General features: G+C 46.4%; 1 protein-coding gene across 1 annotated transcript in view; it reads left to right on the top strand.

The window, feature by feature from the left end:
* LOC139275521 (putative Polycomb group protein ASXL3) overlaps positions 1–23,019 on the top strand; it is a 529,548-nt gene that overhangs the window by 353,467 nt on the left and 153,062 nt on the right. Inside the window, exon 7 of the mRNA XM_070892694.1 lies at positions 593–721. Coding sequence (XP_070748795.1) covers positions 593–721 — 129 coding nt within the window. The remainder of the gene's footprint in view (positions 1–592; positions 722–23,019) is intronic.

The following is a 23,019-nucleotide window of genomic DNA, read 5'->3' as shown; positions in this document are numbered from 1 at the left end:
CGATCAGGCCCATGCATTCCAGCAGTGAAGAGGTGATTGATCGAGGCCTAAGAGAAATGGGCAAAATCAAAATAACACATTTGAACAATTTTCATACTTAGAATAACTTTAACTTCCTCTCCTTTAACTTCCGACTCAAAGTGCCCAGCCTCCCGAACAATGCCTCCTGCAGCTGCCGGTGTTGTTGCCTGGCGATGCTGCAGCGGGCGGAACCGAAGTTCGGGTCTGGGGTGATGCACACGCCAATGACATCACAATCTCTGGGTGCAGGAAAGCATGACGCAGTATGTTACCACCACCGCAAACCTCTTGCCGAATTTAGTCGGAGTTGTTCATCTTACGGGAGTCGTTCATCTCCCGGTCGATAAGACGTTAGCGCCCTGTTATCGCCCCATAACGTTAACAGGAAGCGGTAAGGAGGCCAGTGATGACTTGAGGCATACACTAGTCTTACTTCATTTAATACAATAAATTCCCAACCTATCTTGCCATTAAATGTGCAGAGCAAAGAGCTGGAATTGTGCAGCTGAAGAGCTGAAGTTGTGCAAACATTGATAAATAACACAAAATCAATTTTATACATTTTTTTCAGGATCTGAATCAAACAATGTTGGTGAGTTGAATGGTTCTGATAAAGAATTAAAAGAAGGACCGAGATCCTCACCAAGTCTCGTTAAAACAACAGATCAGCAGCTGAAAAGACTGAAAAGATCCTGCTCAGGTAGGTTTCACAAAAGTCTTCAGGCCATGGCAGTTTCATTCATTGTTGTTCAGATCTGTCAGTTATAGAACATCAAACCAAAATTCAAACCACCCCTTTATTTAGTTAAAAATACATTGGGATGGATTTTGCTGTGGGTGCCATTTGTTCAACTTACACTAGCCCATAGACTTTCCATGACCTTTTGCACAGCAAGTTACTGCAGGCAAACATCCAAAAAGTGTAGCACCCTCTACAGGGCATTTGGGACCTGTGTGAATAGGTTAAGCAACTGTGTATCTCCTTAACCAATTAGATTGAAGAATCGTTAATGAGCAGCGCAGAGTCTGAACCAGGAAGTAAGCTAGAATAGTAAATTCAATATCAAATCAGATACAGAAAATGAAATTAAAAAAGGGAAAGAAAGATTGATTTATAAGAGACAGAAAGAAAAAGTTCCAAAAAATTTTCATTTTTAAAAATCTCCAACAATAATTAAAAGCTGAAATAATGAGACTCCACACTGTAAAAGATAATTTTCCGTGCAAGAGAGGTTATTTGGAAGTAATTAAGACTTACCAAGCCGTTAAAAAGGTACTTAGACTGGAATGGGCAAGTTTCTGTGGCGAGTTTAGTCCATATCTACAATGTCAGTGCAAAAACCTCATGCCGTTGAATACATTTGAATGGGGAGCAGTACAGCGAGATGCCATTTTCGTGCAGCTTACAGAGGGGTGGCGCATCTCGGTTATCAACTTCCAGATTTTTGCGATTAACTGTGCATGTGTGCTCGGCGGAAGTTTCTGTCTGACGTGTGCATAAATAACAGTGACACCGTTAGTCTCACTGTTATTTTCACAGCAAATTCCAATCCATTATCTTTGTCACAAAGGCCTTGAAATTACACCATGGCATTCTTTCATGACACTGCTGTTATAGGCACAAAATAAAGCTAAAAGCTTGGAGTCCTTATTCTCCAAATAGCAGTAGAATCCCACAGTGGTACCTTGTCGCTAAAGTGGGTAAGAGATGACCAACATGCTGGTTTTGGTCGAAGACTTGTTGCCTCTTTATAAGTTCCCTCACTGGTAGACCCAGAATCAATCCTTTGGGATTCATTGCTGTTTAATTTATTATTGGTGGGACCCTCTTGCAGCCCAGAACTACCACCAATCTACATCATTTGTTGAGTGTTTTATGGCGGAGGAGCGCTGAGAGATCGTGGTGGAGGTACAGCACATGTTTGTGGCGGAGGAGCGGCGAGAGATCGTGGCGGAGGTGCGACAAATGAGGGTACGGGGCCCAGAAGAGCCGAGGGCCCAGGGGCAGCACGAGCCAGCCCACACTGCATATGTGTGTGCCCTAGGTCCGTGCAGCAAAGCAGGTCTCCAGGCGTCCTGGTTAACCCTTGCCACTGGATAAAGGCCTAGCTCTGTCAAGCCCATGTAGTGGCTGATGTGCAACGGTCACCACACATAAAAAAAATCCACGCACAGGCATCTTCCACCCCTTTAATTGGAGTTCAGGTCTGGAACATCGGGTCCTTCATTGAAACATCTGTGAACTCATGTGGAAGCAAGTTCGAGGAACTGCCTATGATGATGATGAATGTCTGTTTTCACCAGCTTTCGGTACTGCTGGGAGTTTGGGTGGTACATCTGGTGAGATTCCCAGGTGAGCCTAGGAATGTCCTGACACACAACCAAACTGAAAGTTGGGATGGAGAGAGGCACAGGCTGAAGAACTGCCTGCTGCTCCTCTATTAAAATTTTTCAGGCTGCATCAATGGGGCCGAAATCTGGTGAAGATAGGTTCTGCCCCAACCTGGGATCCCTGCACTGTCCCTATGCCTGAAATTTGCCCCTAGAAAGAGTGGAATTTCTGAGCTAAATGTTTTGAATGTACTGTATCTTATGCTGTAAACATATTTATTCACTAAAATTGTAAACTACAGAGAAAGGCAGTTCCATTTTCCTGTATCTTCACCTGCTACTGGATTGTCCCTCTCTACTGTTATCGAAGCTTGATAACAAATAATCAATAGTCACTTCCTACCGACGTGTGGCTACCTGTTTTTAAATATCTTCCAAACACAGTTTGCTGTACTGTGCAATGCAAGAGGAGCAGAATTTTGTAACAATCAGATTTTAGATAGCACCAATTGAATATTAGACCAGAATTTTCACATTGCAGAGAGTGCGGGTTTGGGAGCGGGTCGGCAGTTAAAAGTGGAGAAATTGACAGCGTGTCAGGAATCTGCCTTCATCCCGCATTTAACAGGGACGCATTTCAAAGCACGCCATGGACCTGCTCGGGAGAGGAGGGAGACCTCATTGAAGTAGTTAGCAGCTCGTTGAGAAACACTGAAAAGGCTTGTGCAAGGACTTCCTGAAACTCGTCTGCGAAGGCAAGGCACGAGCTCAGTGGCCATTGTGCTCGTTTATTAAATGACAGCTGGAAAAATCATATAAATACTAACACATTACACCTGCTTCCTTGCCTAAGGGAAAGGCTGACAGCATTTTGTGCAGAGATTTTGCAGATGATTTCTACAACCTCGGAGGCCACTCTCACTAGATTGCTAGTCACTCACTACATTGAAGGATTGTGCCTCTGATCTCCACTTTACCTGGCACTTATCAGTTCCGCATGCGTAGTGTTTATCAGATTCGGACCAAGATGAGTCTCAGCACCAGCCATACCAGCAGCAACAACAACAACATCAACAGCAATCTCATCACCGACCTGATGCTCCATAGCAGAGAGGGGATCAGCATCGTGCCGAAGGCGATACCCCCAACACAGGGTATCCAGGCAGAGGATGAGTTTCCTGGACATTTGAAATTTGCTTGAATAAGACCTGCTGCCCAGTGGACCTGGTGGACATGCCTTACCAGTGGCCATCAAAGTCACTTAACTTCTTTGCCTCGGGCTCCTTCCAGAGATCTGCAGCAGACATTTGCAGGATCTCGCAATCGGCCGCCCACAAATGCATCACCCAGGTGATCGATGCCATGTTTCACAAGTCAGCCACTTATGTACACTTTGCCACTGATGAAGCCATTGTGACTGAGCGTGCACTTGACTTTGCAGCTCTGGCTGGTTTCCCCACAGGTGCAGGGCGTTATTGACTGCGCACATGTGGCAATCAAGGCACCCCCAGATAACACAGGAGTGTTCGTGAACCAGAAGAGCTTCCACTCCCTCAATATCATAGAATCATAGAAATTTACAGCATGGAAGGAGGCCATTATGGCCCATCGTGTCCATGCCGACCGACCAAGAGCTATCCAGCCTATCCCACTTTCCAGCTCTTGGTCCGTAGCCCTGTAGGTTACGGCACTTTAAGTGCACATCCAAGCATTTTTTAAATGTGGTGAGGCTTTCTGGCTCTACCACTTTTTCAGGCAGTGAGTTCCAGACCCCCACCACCTCTGAGTGAAGACATTTTCCCTCATATCTCCTCTAAACTTCCCCCTATTTACTTTAAACAGTATGCAGCACATCTGCAACCTCAAAAAGATCATCATGCATGTGTGAGACAGATGCCTAAACCTCTCTGCCTCTGTACCTCTCTTTCATAAGAACATAAGAAGCATAAGAAATAGGAGCAGGAATAGACCAGTTGACCCCTCGAGCCTGCTCCTTCAAGACGTTCCTTAAAATCTACCTGTTTGAAGAAGCTTTTGGTCACCTGCGCTAATTTCTACTTATGCGGCTCGGTGTCAAATTGTTTTATCTCATAATACTCCTGTGAAGCGTCTTGGGATGTTTCACTACATTAAAGGCGCCATATAAATACAAGTTGTTGTTGTTGTATGCAGTTTGGAAGAGTTTGCCATGAACACTCTATCCACTGTCACCTCCTTGGCGCAACCTCTCTCACCATTGACAGATCACATCTGTCAAGGTAGATGCAGAGAGGATGTTTCCTCTGGCTGAGGAGTCTAGAACCAGGGGTCACAGTCTCAGAATAAGGGGTTGGCCATTTACAACTGAGATGAGGAGAAACTTCTTTACTCAGAGGGTGGTGACTCTTTGCAATTCTCTATCCCAGAGGGCTGTGGAGGCTCAGTTTTTGAGTATATTCAAGACAGAGACCGATAGATTTTTGAATATTAAGGGAATCAAGGGATATGGGGATAGTGCAGGAAAGTGGAGTTGAGGTAGAAGATCAGCCATGATCTCATTGAATGGCGGAGCAGGTTTGAGGGGCAGAATGGCCTACTCCTGCTCCTAATTCTTACGTTCTTATGTCATCTCAACTTCAGCTGCCATCTATTCCAGCAGCATCAAAATTGATGAGCATTACCCTGGAGACGGGTGTGGGAATACAGATAGAGCTGAGTGCCTCACCAGCAGCGCAATGGCTTGCTCCCTATAGAGGATGAGTTCTTTAATATTGGATATCTTCCTCCTGTACCCTGCCTCTTGAAGGCATCTTGCACAAGTGTCTCCTGCCAGAAGACTGAAGAATTAGATAAAGGCTGGTTTGAGGGTTGTCTCCCAGGTGTCATGCAAGATATCTGGTAGTATCACCCTGTTAAAGTTGTAGAGGAATTTTAAGGTTCTTCATACAAGTAATTCCTGTTATAAGAGATGTCAACACACACTGTCAGATCCTAAGTTAGTGCACTCCTTTAAGCAGAGCGCATTGTGAAATATTAGTTGGGCAGCACTTAATTTTAGGGGGTGAAGACTGTACTAGTGCTCAAGAAAGAAAAGGGAACATGGCTGGTATTTTAGCTTTGCCTGGCCTCATCAGGTCATTGAACTTCTTGTGGCACTGGTCTGAATTTCCAGAGTGAGAGGATTGGCCCACATTGCCAGTGCCACCTTTCTCCACATAGCACAAGACTCATTTTGTTTATTGCAGTTTCCTCCCATTGAAACACAGAAATCTCTTTCTGCTTTGTTGAATCTACTCGAAGAGGGTTTAGAGGGCCATCCCATTGAAATTGTTCGCTCTTTTGTACCTCTTTGCAATGGCCATCTCTGGCACACCCTCTATTGGAAGACATTCTTTCAAAGTGGTACAAAAATCTCATATAAACCATCCAGTTGCAGCTACCTGACAGTCAACTCAGTGAGTCCAACATTTCCGAGTTACTTACTGCTCCCCTAGCCTAATGCTGTAACCTTCAACCAGACCTGGCTTTTTAAAGGATGCAATCTCAATTCCAAACACTATCAGCATAGTGTTTCCATTTTACACAGTATTTGTTGTAGAGAACTGCCAATTGATATTTAAATGAGCTGGCCACTCAAATTATGGCCGCTTCAGCTCTGCAGAGCATCAGCAGGTGCAAGTTCTGACTTATTGGTACAAATCCAGCACAATTGGCCTGTATCTCTAAGGTGTATCTTCTTATCCTTCAATTTACTGCTTATTAGTCACACATAAGTACTTTCTCAGGTTAAGAAACCTTCTGTTAACTCAAATAACTATCACTCTGCAAGTTCTGTCTGTACCACTAGTGATCTTGTTGCTATGGTACCTACCTCGAGAAGTCTGCTCTTGAAGGCCTTGATGAATTGTCTGTCATTGCCCATGACATCTGCAGAGCCTTTGACACATCTGGTACTGTACATTTTAAACAAGTTGTCCTTGTATACGAATCACTGAAAGTTAGCATGCAGATACAGCAAGCAATTAGGAAAGTAAATGGTATGTTAGTCTTTATTACTAAAGATTTGGAGTATAAGAATACAGAAGTCTTACTGCAATTATATAGGGCCTTGGTGAGACCACACCTGGAGTACTGTGTACAGTTTTTGTCTCCTTACCTAAGGAAGGATATGCTTGTCCAAGAGGGATTGCATCAAAGGTTCACCAAACTGATTCCTGGGATGGGGGGATTGTCCTGTGAGGAGAGATTGAGGAGATTAGGCCTATATTCCCCAGAGTTTAGAAGAATGAGAGGTAATCTCATTGAAACATATAAAATTCTTACAGGGCTTGACAAAGTAAATGTTCGGAGGATGTTTCCCCTGGCTGGGGGGTCATAGTCTCAGAATAAGGGGTTAGCCAATTAGGACTGAGATGAGGATACATTTCTTCACTCAACAGGTTGTGAATCTTTGGAATTGTCTATCCCAGCAGGGTGTGGATGTTCAGTCATTGTGTATATTCAAGGCAGAGATCAATAGATTTTTGGATATTAAGGGAATTCAAGGGATATGGGGATCGGGCGGGACAGTGGAGTTGAGGTCGAAGATCAGCCATGATCTTATTGAATGGGGGAGCAGGCTTGAGGGGCCGTATGGCCTACTTCTGCTCTTATTTCTGATGTTCTTACATCCAGTAGTCTCATCCCCATTCCATGTAAAATAATTGAATTGCTTATCTGGAGTAAACTTTAGTATTTATATAATAATAGTGCGAGAAGGTGAAGGTAGAAGATCAGACATGACCTTATTGAATGGCGGAGCAGGCTTGAAGGGACAAATGGCCTACTCTTACTCCTATTTCTTATGTTCTTAAGTTACCATTATATGGCATTCCACCAAAGCTATTTTCATGGTTACTTAGTTTCCTCTCAAATCACTATCTGTTCTGAAGTTGATGGTTCATCCTCTAATTCTTTTTCTATTAACTTGGTGATTGCCAAGGGCTATGTTCTCCTGCCTATTTTGTTCTGTCTTCCTATCAATAACCTTTCCACTCATCAAAACCTGATTGCACTCATCAACTTCCTTGAAATAGCATGCCCCCAGTGAATACAACTGCCAATTCTTTTGCAATGCAAGGGATGAATCATTCCATTTTACTCTCCTTTGTGCTGATAATGAAACTGTTGCTTTGTTTTAATTCAAGTCTTATCAACAGCTAGCACTTATAATATTTTATACCACCCTTAGTCCTTCTTCATCTATTGACTTTCTTGCCATAACTATTCCACATCTCCCATAACAAAAAATACTTGCAAAAAGTTAATTTTCCTCTCCTGTGCCAAATATTCCTTTTGCCCTCAACAACCCTTAACTCTCTACAAAGCTCAAGTCTTGAACACCCTTGATACAAGGGAACCAAAATTGTCCACCGCCCAAAACGGGGCACACCTACCCTTTTTTCGGTGCTCCATCCGCCTCAATGCATGGGGCGCACATTCCAGCGATTTTCAGCTATTTGGCTTATGTTTCCAGTCAGAGTGGCGTTGGTGTCAGGAGAGGGGTGGAAGTGCAGTTGGGTCGGAGTCACCGCAACTAGTGGGGTGGAAGTAGGGGCGGGTCATAGTGGCCGATGCTTCATGTCACCAGCATGTTGTTGATGATGTCATCAGGCTGACGTGTCACAACATCCCTCCCCTTCAGTTAAAAGGGAGGGCCGCTGCAAACTCTGCAGCCACTTTAGTGGCAAACATTGGGCTACTAGGGAGGGTTTCATCCCGGCCCAGCGGCCTGGCACCCAAAAGGGGGAACCGGGCTGTCTGTTGGCGGCCCGGCCGAACCCACGGGCATAATTTTCATCCAACAATAAAAAATAAAATGGAGTTGCCGGTAGTGCGACTTCCCCTTTAGGGGCAGCCATGTCGCCCAGCCACAAAATTGGCACCGACAGCAAAAGCTGTCAGTGGCACTAACCGGCGGCGAAGGCACATCCGCAGGGTAATTCTGCATGGGGCATTTCCCGCGGAATAATTTTCAAAAATTGGTTGCTGCTGGTCGGGAAGGGGTCAGAGCATAGAAACATAGAAAATAGGTGCAGGAGTAGGCCATTCGGCCCTTCGAGCCTGCACCACCATTCAATAAGATCATGGCTGATCATTCACCTCAGTACTCCTTTCCTGCTTTCTCTCCATACCCTTTGATCCCTTTAGCCGTAAGGGCCATATCTAACTCCCTCTTGAATATATCTAACGAACTGGTATCAACAACTTTCTGCGGTAGAGAATTCTACAGATTAACAACTCTCAGTGAAAAATGTTCTCCTCATCTCGGTCCTAAATGGCTTACCCCTTGTCCTTAGACTATGTTCCCTGGTTCTGACTCCCCCAACATCAGGAGCATTCTTCTTGCATCTAAACTGTCCAGTCCCGTCAGAATTCTATATGTTTCTATGAGATCCCCTCTCATTCTTCTAAACTCCAGTGAATACAGGCCCAGTTGATCCAGCCTCTCGTGTAAACAAAAAACCTTCCTTTCCTTATATCTATCCCAAGTTTGCCTTTCACAACCCTAACCCTATGCGCTCTTGTCCTTCTGCCCTGATGTATTTTAAAGTATTGTTTCAGGTTTACGTTCTCTATTGCATTAAGCATCTTATATACCTTAGCAGCCTTGTTTCAAAGTTGGAGGGCCCTAGTTTATCGAATTATTCCTCAAAGCTATTCCCTTCAACACTGAGTATCAGTCTTATTGCTCTTCTCACCGCTGCCTTTTGTGCCTTGCTGATTTTCTATTTTTAGAAGGAGAAGGCCATTTGACACAGGAGTGGGCCAGGGACTCTCAATGTTAGGGATCATTTATGGCCTTCAGAGGGACCTGCCGTATGATCAGTGGCAGGACACCTGATGAGACTTTATGAACTTGGCAGTCAAAAGGCAGATGTGAGACCCACCTGTAAGCTCAGACCAGGATCAAGGCATGGATCTCCGAAAATTGACAGACTGTTTTTTTAAAAATTACTTATTTTACTGCGGATACTTTACAAAAGGGGTGACTGGGGGCACCACAAAAATGTTTTTCCAGGGGATCCAGCATTTTGTAATGGACTTTCTGGCCTGTGGGGCAAGGTGGGTGCCCAGGATGCACCCCTAATGGCATAGGCGCCTGCTGGACCCATTCAAATGAGGTGACCTCTCACTGCCCCCGCAATCTCTGGTGGGGTCAGCGTCAGAGGTGACCAGTGAGTTCAATCCTGGTATAATGGCTGGGTCTAGACTCGGGATGTAGTGAGGTGCTCAATTCAGGTTAGGCATTGAGCTCAGCCATTTCTTTGTTTTGGGCAATTGAATGAGCTAAGAAAGAGCATATTTGACAATTTTAGCCATGATAGCCTCGAAACAGCTCTAGATGGCAAGACATTGTCGTGGGTTATGCTGCAGTGTATGCCTTTGTGTAAAGGAGAAAATGAATGAGTGAATAAGATAATAAAGAATAAAAATCAAAGTGAGATATTAGGCATAAATTAAGGCAAGTCTCTTACCTTATCTCCCACACTCCCTTTGTAAACCTCATGCTCAGAATTTCCAGGGCCATTCCCTCATAAGGAGTCAAGGGTCACAACATTAAGTAACAACCCCCTCCTGTCTGCATTTGTTGGTGTTGGTTATGTGCAGACATTCTTGCAAACAGATAAAAAAGGGACATAAGTTGAAATAAAGAATATGAATGATGTGTGTCATCGAAATACCCAGACCAGCAACCATCATGTGAACGTGTCAACAGACAGCATGCCGATACTTTGTGTGGGCCAAGAGTTTCTGCTCTGGGTGGAAAGTGCACTTAAAATTGAGCTAGCTTTCAGAGCATTTTTTTTCTCAAGTTTCTGCGCAAACTCATTCGCATATTACCGAACGTAAAATCTGCGATGAACCAGGGCATCGGGCAACGTTTTAAAACGTAATTTAAAAAATAAATGTATTTGTATCAAAAAATATTCCTTGATATATTTAAGGGCTAAACTTTCACGTTCATGGTCGGCGATTTTCTCGGCGGTACAACTGTTTTTCCACCCAGCGAAAGTTTCCACTTAAGTTTTTCAATGTTATCGCCCACATCTGAACATGCCCGCTGGGACCAAACCGCCCACGTGCAATGCCGAGAACAACCGCCAGGGCTTAAGTTTGGCCTCAACCGTCGACGTCCAGCTCGTCGAGAGAACCGCCCTGTAAAAGCTGCTAAAGCAGGGTGGTAGGTGAGTACCCTGCAAAGAAAGGTAAGTTAAAGGTTCTTGATTTATTTTTATAAAATTTAAAAATGGCGATTAGGTATAAAACTGTCTTGGGAATGCTTCGTACGTTTTTATTTTTTTTTACTGAAATTTTTTTTTTAAGTTTTCCCCCTCCCTGGGCCCAACTGCAGCCTCGGACTAAATTTTAGTATTTACCGTCCATTCCGGTAACGACCGCCCATGTTACCATCTTTCCACTTAACCGCCGAGAAATTAATACAACTGAAAATGGGTTTATCATTTTTTTAAAAAGCAATTTTAATCAGAGTGTCTAGTCCACTCTGTTAGTAATCTGCTTTTAAATAACTTAAAATTAGTTTAAAAAAATTATACAGTATCATTTACTAATTACATTGGTGTACAGTAGTCAGTTTCTTAGTAAATTAAAAAAAGGAAACTATTAAAATGCGCCTATTGGTGTCCTTGCGCCTAAAATAGCTTAATTTTAAGACCCTCCTCGAATGCCCTCTAACGGGTGCAGTTAGCAGTAACTCGTAATAGTGATTAATTTGATCTCGAGCATGGCCAGTTTTGTGGGCGAGGGCGCCTTTTTTATTATTCATTCTGAGATGTGGGCATCGCTGGCAAGGCCAGCATTTATTGCCCATCCCTAATTACCCTTGAGAAGGTGGTGGTGAGCCGCCTTCTTGAACTGCCGCAGTCTGTGTGCTGAAGATGCTCCCTCAGTGCTGTTAGGGAGGGAATTCCAAGACTTTGACCCAATGACGATGAAGGAACGATGATATATTTCCAAGTCAGGATGGTGTGTAACTTGGAGGGGTACTTGCAGGCGATGGTGCTCCCATGCGTCTGCTGCCCTTGTCCTTCTAGGTGGTAGAGGTCGTGGGTTTGGGAGGTGTTGTTGAAGAACCTGTGGTGAGTTGCTGCAGTGCATCTTGTAGATGGTACACACTGTAGATACATGCACCGGTGGTGGAGGGAGTAAATGTTGAAGGTGATGGATGGGGTGCCAATCAAGAGGGCTGCTTTGTCCTGGATGGTGTTGAGTTTCTTGAGTGTTGTGGGAGCTGCACTCATCCAAGCAAGTAAAAAGTATTCTATCACACTCTGACTTGTGCCTTGTAGATGGTAGAAAAGCTTTGGGGAGTCAGGAGGTGAGACACTCGTCACAGAATATGCAGCCTCTGACCTGCTCTTGTAGCCAAAGTATTTATGTAGCTGGTCCAGTTAAGTTTCTGGTCAACAGTGACCCTCAGGATGTTGATGGTGGGGGATTCGTTGATAGTAATGATGTTGAATATCATGGGGAGGTGGTTAGACTTTTGCTCTTTGGAGATGGTCATTGCCTGGCACTTGTGTGGCATGAATGTTACTTGCCACTTATCAACCCAAGCCTGAATGTCATCCAGGTCTTGATGCATGCTGGCATTCATTTTATGAGTAGTTGCGAATGGAACTGAACACTGTGCAATCATCAGCGAACGTTCCCACTTTTGACCTTATGATGGAGGGAAGGTCATTGATGAAGCAGCTGAAGATGGTTGGGCCTGGAATACTACCCTGAGGAACTCCTGCAGCGATGTCCCGGGGCTGGGATGATAGATCTCCAACAACCACAACCATCTTCCTTTGTGCTAAGTAATCATCATAATAGGCAATCCCTCGAAATGAGGATGACTTACTTCCACGCCAAAAAAGGATGAGTTCACAGGTGTTTCAATGAAGGACCTAATATTCCAGATCCCGAACTATATCCTGAAGGGTGGAAGATGCCTGTGCGTGGATTTTTTTAGCGTGTGGTGGCCGTTGCACACCAGCCACCACACGGGCTTGACAGAGCTAGCTCTTGGTCCAGTGGCAAGGGTTATCCAAGACGACTGGAGACCTGCTCTGCTGCACGAACCTAGTGCGCACACATATCGCAGTGTGGGCTGGCCCGTGCTACCCCTGGCCGTCGATCACGTCCCTCTACAGTCTCTCGCCACTCCTTCGCCCCAATCTCACCGCTCCTGCTGTATCTGCCCACGCTCCAGTCACCGACCTGGACCTTGATGATGTCACTCTTCGCTGCCGTCGTCCTCCTGCACCAGCTCGTGCTGCTCCCGAGGCCTCCACGCCGCTCCTTTTATGGCCCCGACCTGCCACTGGTGTTCTCATGCGGGTACAGGGCCTCCACGCTAAATATGACTCCAGCCAGTGTAGAGTTTTCCCCTTGATTCCCATTGACTTCAATTTTACTAGGGCTCCTTGATGCCACACTCGGTTAAATGCTGCCTTGATGCTGCCTCACCTCTGGAATTCAGCTCTTTTGTCCATGTTTGGACCATGGCTGTAATGATGTCTGAAGCAGAGTGGTCCTGGTGGAACCCAAACTGAGCATTGGTGAGCAGGTTATTGGTGAGTAAGTGCCACTTATAGCTCTGTCAATGACACCTTAGAAACATAGAAACATAGAAAGATACAGCGCAGAAGGAGGCCATTTCGGCCCATCGTGTCTGCGCCGGACGACAAAGAGCCACACGGCCCTTGGTCAGCAGCCCTAATGGTACATATAAACCTATGAACAATGACGGAAAGGCAAAGAGCTCCCAGCCCAACCAGTCCGCCCCTTATACTAAAACATTCTACACTCCACCCCAACTGGATCTCCTGGGAGAGGCAAAAACCAGATAAAAACCCAGGCCAATTAGGGAGAAAAAATCTGGGAAAATTCCTCTCTGACCCATCCAGGCAATCGAAACTAGTCCAGGAGATTACCCTGGCCGTATTCTATTCCCTGCAGTACTTACCATTATATCTGCTCCGTCTTATAAAAAGTCATCCAGTCTAATCCCAATTACCAGCTCTAGGTCCGTAACCCTGCAGTTTACTGCACTTTAAGTGCCCATCCAACCATCTCTTAAAAGTGGTAAGGGTTTCTGCATCCACCACTCTTCCAGTCAGCCAGTTCCAGATCCCCCCATCCCTCTGCGTAAAGGTGCCCTGCCCCCCCCCCGCTCAAATCCTGTCTAAACCTACCAGAAACTACCTTACAACTATGCCCCCTCGTAATACACCCTTCCACCAATGGAAATAGACCCTTACTATCCACTATGTCCAGGCCCCTCAATATTTTGCACACTTCAATGAGGTCTCCTCTCAACTACCCCTGTTCCAATGAGAACAAACCCAGCCTATCCAATCTGCCCTCATAACTTAGATTCTCCATTCCAGGCAGCATCCTAGTAAATCTCCTCTGCAACCTCTCTAGTGCAATCACGTCCTTCCTATAATACAGCGACCAGAACTGCACGCAATACTCCAGCTGTGGCCTAACCAAAGTATTATACAATTTAAGCATAACCTCCCTGCTCTTATATTCTATGCCTCGGCCAATAAAGGCAAGCATTCCGTATGCCTTCTTTACCACCTTATCCACCAGCCTGCTACTTTCAGGGATCTGTGGACAAGCACTCAAAGGTCCCTTTGTTCATTTACACTATTAAGTGGCCTACCGTTTAATGTGTATACTCTTTCCTTATTAGCCCTCCCAAAGTGCATCACCTCAAACTTCTCTGAATTAAATTCCATTTGCCACTGCTCTGCCCACCTGACCAGTAGATTGATATCCTCCTGCAGCCTGTGACTTTCCTCTTCATATCAACCACACAGCCAATTTTAGCGTCGTCTGCAAACGTCTTAATCATACTCCCTATATTCAAATCTAAATCGTTGATATATACCACAAAAAGCAAGGGTCCCAGTACTGAGCCCTGTGGAACCCCACTGGAGATATCCTTCTAGTCACAAAAACATCCATCAATCATTACCCTTTGCTTCCTACCCTGAAGCCAATGTTGGATTCAACTTGACACTTTGCCCTGCATCCCATGGGCTTTAACCTTCATGACAAGTCTACCATGTGGGACCTTATCAAAAGCTTTGCTAAAGTCCATATATACTACATTGTACGCACTACCCTCATCGACCCTCATGGTTACCTCAAAAAATTCAGTCAGGTTAGTCAGACACAATCTTCCCTTCACAAATCCATGCTGACTGTCCCTAATTAATCCTTGCCTTTCCAAATGCAGATTTATCCTGTCTTTCAGGATTTTTTCCAATAATTTTCCCACCACTGAGGTTAGGCTGACAGGCCTGTAATTACTCGGCTTATCCCTTTCTCCCTTCTTAAACAAGGGTACTACATTAGCAGTCCTCCAATCCTCCGGCAACATACCCAGATCCAAAGAGAACTGAAAAATGATGGTCAAGGCCTCTGCTATTTCCTCTTTTACTTCGCTCAACAACCTGGGATGCATTCATCTGGGCCTGGGGACTTATCTACTTTTAAAGCTGCTAAACCCCTTAATACTTCCTTTCTCACTATATTTATTTCTTCTAGAATATCACACTCTTCCTCGATAGCAGTATCTGTATTGTCCCTTTCCATTGTGAAAACAGATGCAAAGTATTCTTTAAGAACCCTCCCAACATCTTCCGCCTCCACACAAAGATTACCCTCATGGTCTCTAATAGGCCCTACCCTTTCTTTAGTTACCCTCTTACTCTTAATATATTTATAGAACATCGTAGGGTTTTCCTTAATTTTACTGGCCAAGAATTTCTCATACTCTCTCTTAGCATTCCTAATATCCTTTTTAATTTTGCCTCTTAACTTTTTATATTCCTCTAAAGATTCTATCATATTTAGCTGTTGATATATGACATAATCGTCCCTTTTTTTCTTAATCCTCCCTTGTAAGTCCCAAGACACTTTACTGATGATTGAAAGTAGACGGATGCGGTGGTAATTGGCCAGATAGGATTTGACCTGCTTTTGTGAACAGGACATACCTGGGCAGTTTTCCACATTGTCAGGTAGATGCCAGTGTTGTAGCTGTACTGGTTAATCCTTGCTACTGGACAAAGACCTAGCTCTGTCAAGTCCGTGTGGTGGCTGGTGTGCAACGGCCACCACACGTTAAAAAAATCCACGCACATGCATCTTCCACCCTTCAAGATTTACTTCGGGACCTGGAATTTTAGGTCCTTCATTGAAACACCTGTGAACTTCTTGACGTGGAAGCAAGTCATCCTCGATTCGAGGGACTGCCTATGAGCTGTACTGGAACAGCTTGGCTAGTGGCACAGCTAGTGGTTTCTAATGCAATGTTTTTAAACTAGCACAAAAGATTTTAGAAGCTTGATTTGCGCTGGATGTAATTTGTGCTGAAATATCCGCCATCTTTTGCACTGGTTTGCCGATTTGGGGGTGAATTGCACTGAAAACAACAGTGGAATCTCCTGCCCCTGGTGTTTATTGTTTGCCACATTTTACGGGGTACACAGGGCAAACACACAGTGATTGGTAGCAATGATGAAACATAGACATGTTTATGCATTTGTAAATTAGATCAACAGTTGCTAGTGTTTGCAAGATGCATACACTGAAGTGCTAGTAAAATATCATTTCAGGCAACATGGTTAAAATATGCAAAGTGTGAATGTACTTACCTTACATAGCCCAGTAAGTTTCTTCCTCGATTGCTTCCTGGTTCAGTGCACACATTGGACAGCATCACTTTACTCAACAATCTCCATCCGGGCTGCTTTGGCAGTAATCTTGAGTGGAGAGTACTGTTCGCTCAGGGAATCAAGGGATATGGAGATCGGACGGGAAAGTGGAGTTGAGATCGAAGATCAGCCATGATTTTATTGATTGGCGGATCAGGTTCGAGGGCCATATAGCCTACTCCTGCTCCTAATTCTTAGGTTCCTTATGTTCTTATTCTCCAAAACGAACTGCCCTTCTCAGTAGCACCTTCTGCTGTAACAGCACAAAAGGATGGTGCAGTTCTGCTTCAGTGCCTTGCTTCTGCCATTTTGTAACTTTGGAGACATTTCCCCTTTAAGCATGGCCAGCAGCATTTTAATAGCAATTAGGTCGGGGCCGCCAAGCTGCTCCAGGCCGCCACTCACCTTTTATGGCCCCAACCCGCCGCTGATGGTCTTTCGCAGGTCGGGGCTGCCATGCTGCTCAGCAGCAGGTCGGGGCCATAAAAGGAGCATACCACTGCAAGGTACAGCATGAGCTGGTGCAGGAGGGCGACGGCAGCGAAGAGGGGGACTGTACTGGACGTCATCAAAGTCCAGGTCGGTGTTTGGAGCGTAGGCAGGTACAGCAGGAGCGGTGAGGTTGGGGCGCAGGAGCGGCGAGTGATCGGGGCCCAGGAGAGGCGTGAGTTTGGGGCCAGAAGAGGCGAGGGCCCTGGGGCAGCACTGACCAGCCTACACTGTGATATGTGTGCGCACTAGGTCCATGCAGCAGAGCTGGTCTCCTGTCGTCTTGGTTAATCCTTGCCACTGGACCAAGACTTGGTCTGTCAAACCTGTATGGTGGCTGGTGTGCAACGGCCACCACACGTTAAAAAAAATCCATGCACAGGCATCTTCCACGCTTCAGGATGTAGTTCGGGACGTGGAATATTAGGTCCTTCATTGAAACACCTGTGAACTCATCCCTGTTTGGTGTGGAAGCAAGTCATCCTCGATACGAGGGACCGCCTATGATGATGATAAGAACGTAAGAAATAGGAGCAGGAGTAGGCCATACGGCCCCTCAAGCCTGCTCTGCCATTTTATATGATCTTGGCTGATCCGATCATGGACTCAGGTCTACTTTCCTGCCCGCTCCCCATAACCCCTTATTCCATTATCAGTTAACTATCTCTGTCTTAAATTTGGTCAATGTCCCAGCTTCCACAGCTCTCTGAGGCAATGAATTCCACAGATTTACAACCCTCTGAGAAAAGAAATTTCTCCTCACCTCAGTTTTAAATGGGCGGCCCCTTATTCTAAGATTATGCCCCCTAGTTCTAGTCTCCCCCATCACTGGAAACATTCTCTCTGCACCCACCTTGTCAAGCCCCCTCATAATCTTAAATGTTTCAATAAGATCACCTCTCAATCTTCTGAATTCCAATGAGTAGAGGCCCAACCTACTCAACCTTTCCTCACAGGTCAACCCCCTCATCTCCGGAATCAACCGAGTGAACCTTCTCTGAACTGTCTCCAAAGCAAGTATATCCTTTTGTAAATATGAAAACCAAAACTGGATGCAGTATTCCAGGTGTGGCCTCACCAATACCCTGTATAACTGTAACAAGACTTCCCTGCTTTGATACTCCATCCCCTTTGCAATAAAGGCCAAGATTCCATTGGCCTTCCTGATCACTTGCTGTACTTGCATACAAACCTTTTGTGTTTCATGCACAAGTACCCCCAGGTCCCGCTGTACTGCAGCACTTTGCAATCTTTCTCCATTTAAATACTAACTTGCTCTTTGATTTTTTTCTGCCAAAGTGCATGACCTCACACTTTCCAACATTATACTCCATCTGCCAAATTTTTGCCCACTCACTTAGCCTGTCTGTGTCCTTTTGCAGATTTTGTGTGTCCTCCTCACACATTGCTTTTCCTCCCATCTTTGTATCATCAGCAAACTTGGCTACATTACACTCGGTCCTTTCTTCCAAGTCGTTAATATAGATTGTAAATAGTTGGGGTCCCAGCACTAATCCCTGCGGCACTCCACTAGTTAATGATGGTCATCCCGAGAGTGAACCATTTATCCCGACTCTCTGTTTTCTGTTTGTTAGCCAATCCTCTATCCATGCTAATATATTACCCCCAACCCCGTGAACTTTTATCTTGTGCAGTAACCTTTTATGTGGCACCTTGTCAAATGCCTTCTGGAAGTCCAAATACACTACATCCACTGGTTCCCCTTTATCCACCCTGTTTGTTACATTCTCAAAGAATTCCAGCAAATTTGTCAAACATGAGTTCCCCTTCATAAAGCAATGCTGACTCTGCCTGACCGAATTATGCTTTTCCAAATGTCCTGCTACTACTTCTTTAATAATGGACTCCAATCACAGATATTAGGTTAACTGGTTTATAATTTCCTGCTTTTTTGCCTGCCTCCTTTTTTAAATAGGGGCATACATTTGCAGTTTTCCAATCTGCTGGGACCTCCCCAGAATCCAGGGAAATTTGGTAAATTACAACCAGAGCATCCACTATCCCTGCCGCAACTTCTCCTAAGATCCTAGGATGTCAGCCATCAGGTCCAAGGGATTTATCTATCTTTAGTCCTATTATCTTACTGAATACCACCTCCTTAGTGATTGTGGTTGTGTTAAGTTCCTCCCCGTCTATAGCCCTTTGACTATCCACTGGTGGGATATTGTTAGTGTCCTCTACTGTAAAGACTGATACAAAATATTTGTTCGGAGTTTCTGCCATCTCTGTCATGTGTCCTACATGGTTACTACTTGTACTATTACAAGGTGTGCCACCTGAGGGCACTGCAGTGGGAGACTTGTAGGTTACCTGTATAGGTGTGCCAGGCCTAGTATAAAAGGCAGGCCACCATGTGTGATCCTCACTCTGGAGTTACATTAAATGGACTAAGGTCACTACAGTTCAAGCACAACACATTGTCTCATGGAGTCATTATAAGAGCATCTGAAGACATAACTATTGGCGACGAGATTACGGACCTTCATGCGAAAATGGCTAACCTTGGTACGTTGCAGCAGTTCACCAATGGTGATGATTGGGAAGCTTTTGTGGAGAGGCTCGACTATTTCTTCACAGCAAACGACCTGGCAGGTGACAAGCCGGCCACACTGGCTGATAAGCGCAGAGCTATCCTGCTCTGGTTGGGGCGCCAGCGAAGACCACAACCAAGACGTACGAGGAGCTTGTAATGCTGATTGACTCAAGCCCAAAGAGAGCATCCTCACAGCCAGACAACAGTTTTCTACACACCGACGGCCCGAAGGCCAGGAGATAGCGAAATATGCTGCAGACCTCAGGAGGCTGGCGGCACAGTGAGATTTTGGCGACCACCTCACCGAAGTGCTGCGGGATATCTTTGTCATCGGAATTGGTCATGAGGGCCTTCTTCATAAGCTACTATCTGCGGATACCACAGTCACACTGCAGAAGGCCATCTCCATGAGCCAAACATTCATGACCTTGACCTGCGGCTCTAGGCAGATGACTCTTCCTCAGGACTCAAATCCGGCAAGTACTGTGCACAGATTGGCGCCTTTTAGAGGCTGGACTGTAGAACATGAATCCTCTCAGGGGAGAGAGAACAGGCCCCAAAGCCCCTTAACTCAGAGTCCGCCGAGGGGGGCTAATCGAGTAGCACCATGCTGGCGTTGCGGAGGGAATCAAAGGGCTCACCAGTGCCGTTTTAAAGACTATGTCTGTAAAGGCTGCAGCACAAAGGGCCAACTTCAGCGAATGTATAAAAGAAATATGACTCACTGTGTTGATGAAGAGTCTGCAGATGGCCATGAATCCAGCGCGGATTATGAAGCAATAGTTAGAGGCAGCTTAGCCCCATGATGAGGTATATAGCATGTTTACCTGCACCACCGAATGTTCTCCGTTGAGGATGGAAGTCGAGATAAATGGCGTTCCAGTCTTTGTGGAAGTGGACACGGGGGCGAGCCAGTCAGTAATGAATCAAGAAGCCTTTGAGAGGCTATGGGACAATCAGGCTGAACGACCCAAGTTGGTCCCAGTTCAGGCAAAGCTGCGCACCTGCACCGATGAACTTATCCCAGTCATTGGTAGTGCAGATATAAAGGTACTCCATGACGGCACGGTGCACAAGTTACCCCTGTGGATTGTTGCAGGTGATGAACCAACGCTACTCGGAAGAAGGTAGATGGAGAAGATCTATTGGAGCTGGGAAGATTTCATCCTCCCAGCGATCGACGTCCCCTGCGCTCAGAGACAAAGCAAACCCCCACCTGAGGGTGGACTCAGCACCAGAGAGCAAGCCAGCACAGACCGCTCAGCACAACTGCGTGGAGATGATCCAGCTGAGACGACCCGAACGCACTTTCCAAGCCCCAGTTGCAGGATTCCGGAGGAAGAAAATTGGACCCAGAGATGACTTCCCAGCTTCGGTGGCGGAACCCGGGGAGAAGAGGATCACAGCAGTCGACATCGTGGATGGAAAAAAGATGGCGCCCAACCCATGAGGTGAGGCACTGAAGAAAAAGATGCTGGCGGCCGGACCACGAGGTACAGCGCTGATGGAGCAACACGTGGTGCCAAGCGGAGAAGAGGATTGGGGTAAAGATAGCAAGGCTCTCTTAAAGGAGGCCTGCAACCCACCACACTTAAAGGGACATTTCCACACTCTCAAGCAATGTAATAGCAACGGTGAGTTAGATGTAAACTGTGTAATTGATGATCAGAGTTGTGTACATGCAATAAGCAAGGAAAAGTCACGCGATCGCGATTGGAGGTACAGGTTATTCACAATAAGTAATGAAACGTGCGATGTAGGATTTCAACTGCATATAGCCAATGCAGCGGGTAAACACCCATTGGGAGCACACAGGTCCAGCAAGCTACCCAACACTGTAGCCTGCGTCCCTGGGACCAGAGTAATGCACCACGGAGTGTGGCCACAAGCAGCTAAAATATACAAGCTGCAGAGCAAGCGATCTCAGGAGAGCAATGGCAACGGTATCGATACCCTGCCCCCGATCAGCTCCACCTCTCAGGCACACGATGGCACCAACCGCCACGAGCCTGAAAGAGCAAACTGCACGAAGGCGCAGCCCCCAGACTCTATCGCCAACAAGGCTACACCCAGGAACGAAGGGTCACCCGCAATGGTTCTCCCAAATGGGACTGGGACCAGCCACGATCCCAAACCAAATAACGCCCAGGCAAGCGAGTCAGCAGTTCCCTGTGCACTGCTAGATGACTCAGGGAGCAGCAGCGACCCGGGGCGCAAGGAGAGTGTGGTGTCCCTGCACCGTACTACAAACTCACATGAGGCATGTACTGCAAACACAGTCACTACGTGACCTTAACCTTTATTCCCAAGATCAAGGAGTGCTGACCCTGGGTGGGACCTCCCCTTTTATACCAGGTGAGGAGTGTTTCCCACAAGTTCACCCCCTGTGGTCAGGGTGTGCATTTCTAGGGTATAAGTACAGTGTACAGCAGTTGCATGAAGGTTACAGTTACATGAAGATTACCGTTGCATGATGGTTACAGACATGACATCACCCCCCCCCCCCCCCCTTACGTCTTTTTGTGTCAAAGGTTAAGTCTGTCAGGTGGTCGACGCTCTCTCGTGGAGCGCCGCAGTTGTGGCTCTGGTGGCTGAGCCTCGGCAGCATCTCTGTCACTGAGGTGCTTCCGGCCTGTCCGGGCTTGCCGCAGGGACTGTGCATGCTGTGGATTGTCCTCGTTGCTCATCCACTGGCAGTGGTGTGGGTGATATCTCATGCTCTTCTTCAGGTTCCTCTGTGTCTATGCTGAAACTTTTCTTTACTTGGTCCAAATGTTTGCGGCACATATGCCCATTGTTTAGTCTGACCACTATGACCCTATTCTCTTCTTTGCCAATTACTGTGCCCTCAAGCCACTTGGGTCCCAAAGCATGGTTAAAAACAAATACCGGGTCATCCATTTCTATACACCTCCCACTTGAGTTTCGATCATGGAACTCGGTTTGGGACTGGCGCTTCCCATCAAAAATGTCAGCCAGGGCTGGGTGAATGAGGGACAGCCACGTTTTAAGCGTGCGTTTCATGAGGAGTTCCACTGGCGGGACTCCCGTCAGCGAGTGCGGGCGGGACCTGTAGGTCAGCAGGAGGCGTGATAGGCGGTACTGAAGGGAGGGTCCTTGGATGAGTAGCATACCCTGTTTTATGACTTGGACCGCACGTTCCGCCTGGCCATTGGAAGCCGGCTTGAACGGCGCTGTCCGGATGTGTTTGATACCATTGCCCGACATAAACTCCTGGAATTCATGGCTGGTGAAACACAGGCCATTGTTGCTGACCAGGATGTCCGGCGAGCCGTGGGTCACGAAAACCATACGCAGACTCTCCACAGTGATGGATGTCGTGCACGAGTTTAATATGATGCACTCAATCTATTTCGAGTATGCATCGACAACGATCAGGAACATTTTCCCCATGAACGGGCCCGCATAGTCTACGTGAATACGTGACCATGGCCTGGTGGGCCAGGGCCACGGGCTGAGTGGGGCATCCCTTGGGGCATTTCCCAGCTGGGCACACGTCATGCACCTGCGTACCCAGTGTTCCAGGTCTGAGTCAATCCCCGGCCACCATACATGTGACTGGGCAATGGCCTTCATTAACAGGATGCCAGGGTGCTCACTGTGGAGTTCCCTGATGAACGCTTCCCTGCCTTTCTGGGGCATGACTACCCGGCTGCACCATAGCAGGCAGTCGGCTTGGATGGAGAGCTCATCCATCCGTCTCTGAAACGGTCTGACCTCCTCGGGGCACGCCCTGTGTGCGGACACCCTATCCCCAGTCAGGACATATTTCTTTATCATGGATAGGAGGTTGTTGGTCCAGAGTTTGATCTGGCGGGCTGTGATGGGGGAGCCCGTGGTGTC

This window comes from Pristiophorus japonicus, chromosome 1 (assembly GCF_044704955.1).
Source record: "Pristiophorus japonicus isolate sPriJap1 chromosome 1, sPriJap1.hap1, whole genome shotgun sequence".
Lineage (NCBI taxonomy): Eukaryota > Metazoa > Chordata > Chondrichthyes > Pristiophoridae > Pristiophorus > Pristiophorus japonicus.
This window is presented reverse-complemented; position numbering and strand designations above follow the sequence as displayed.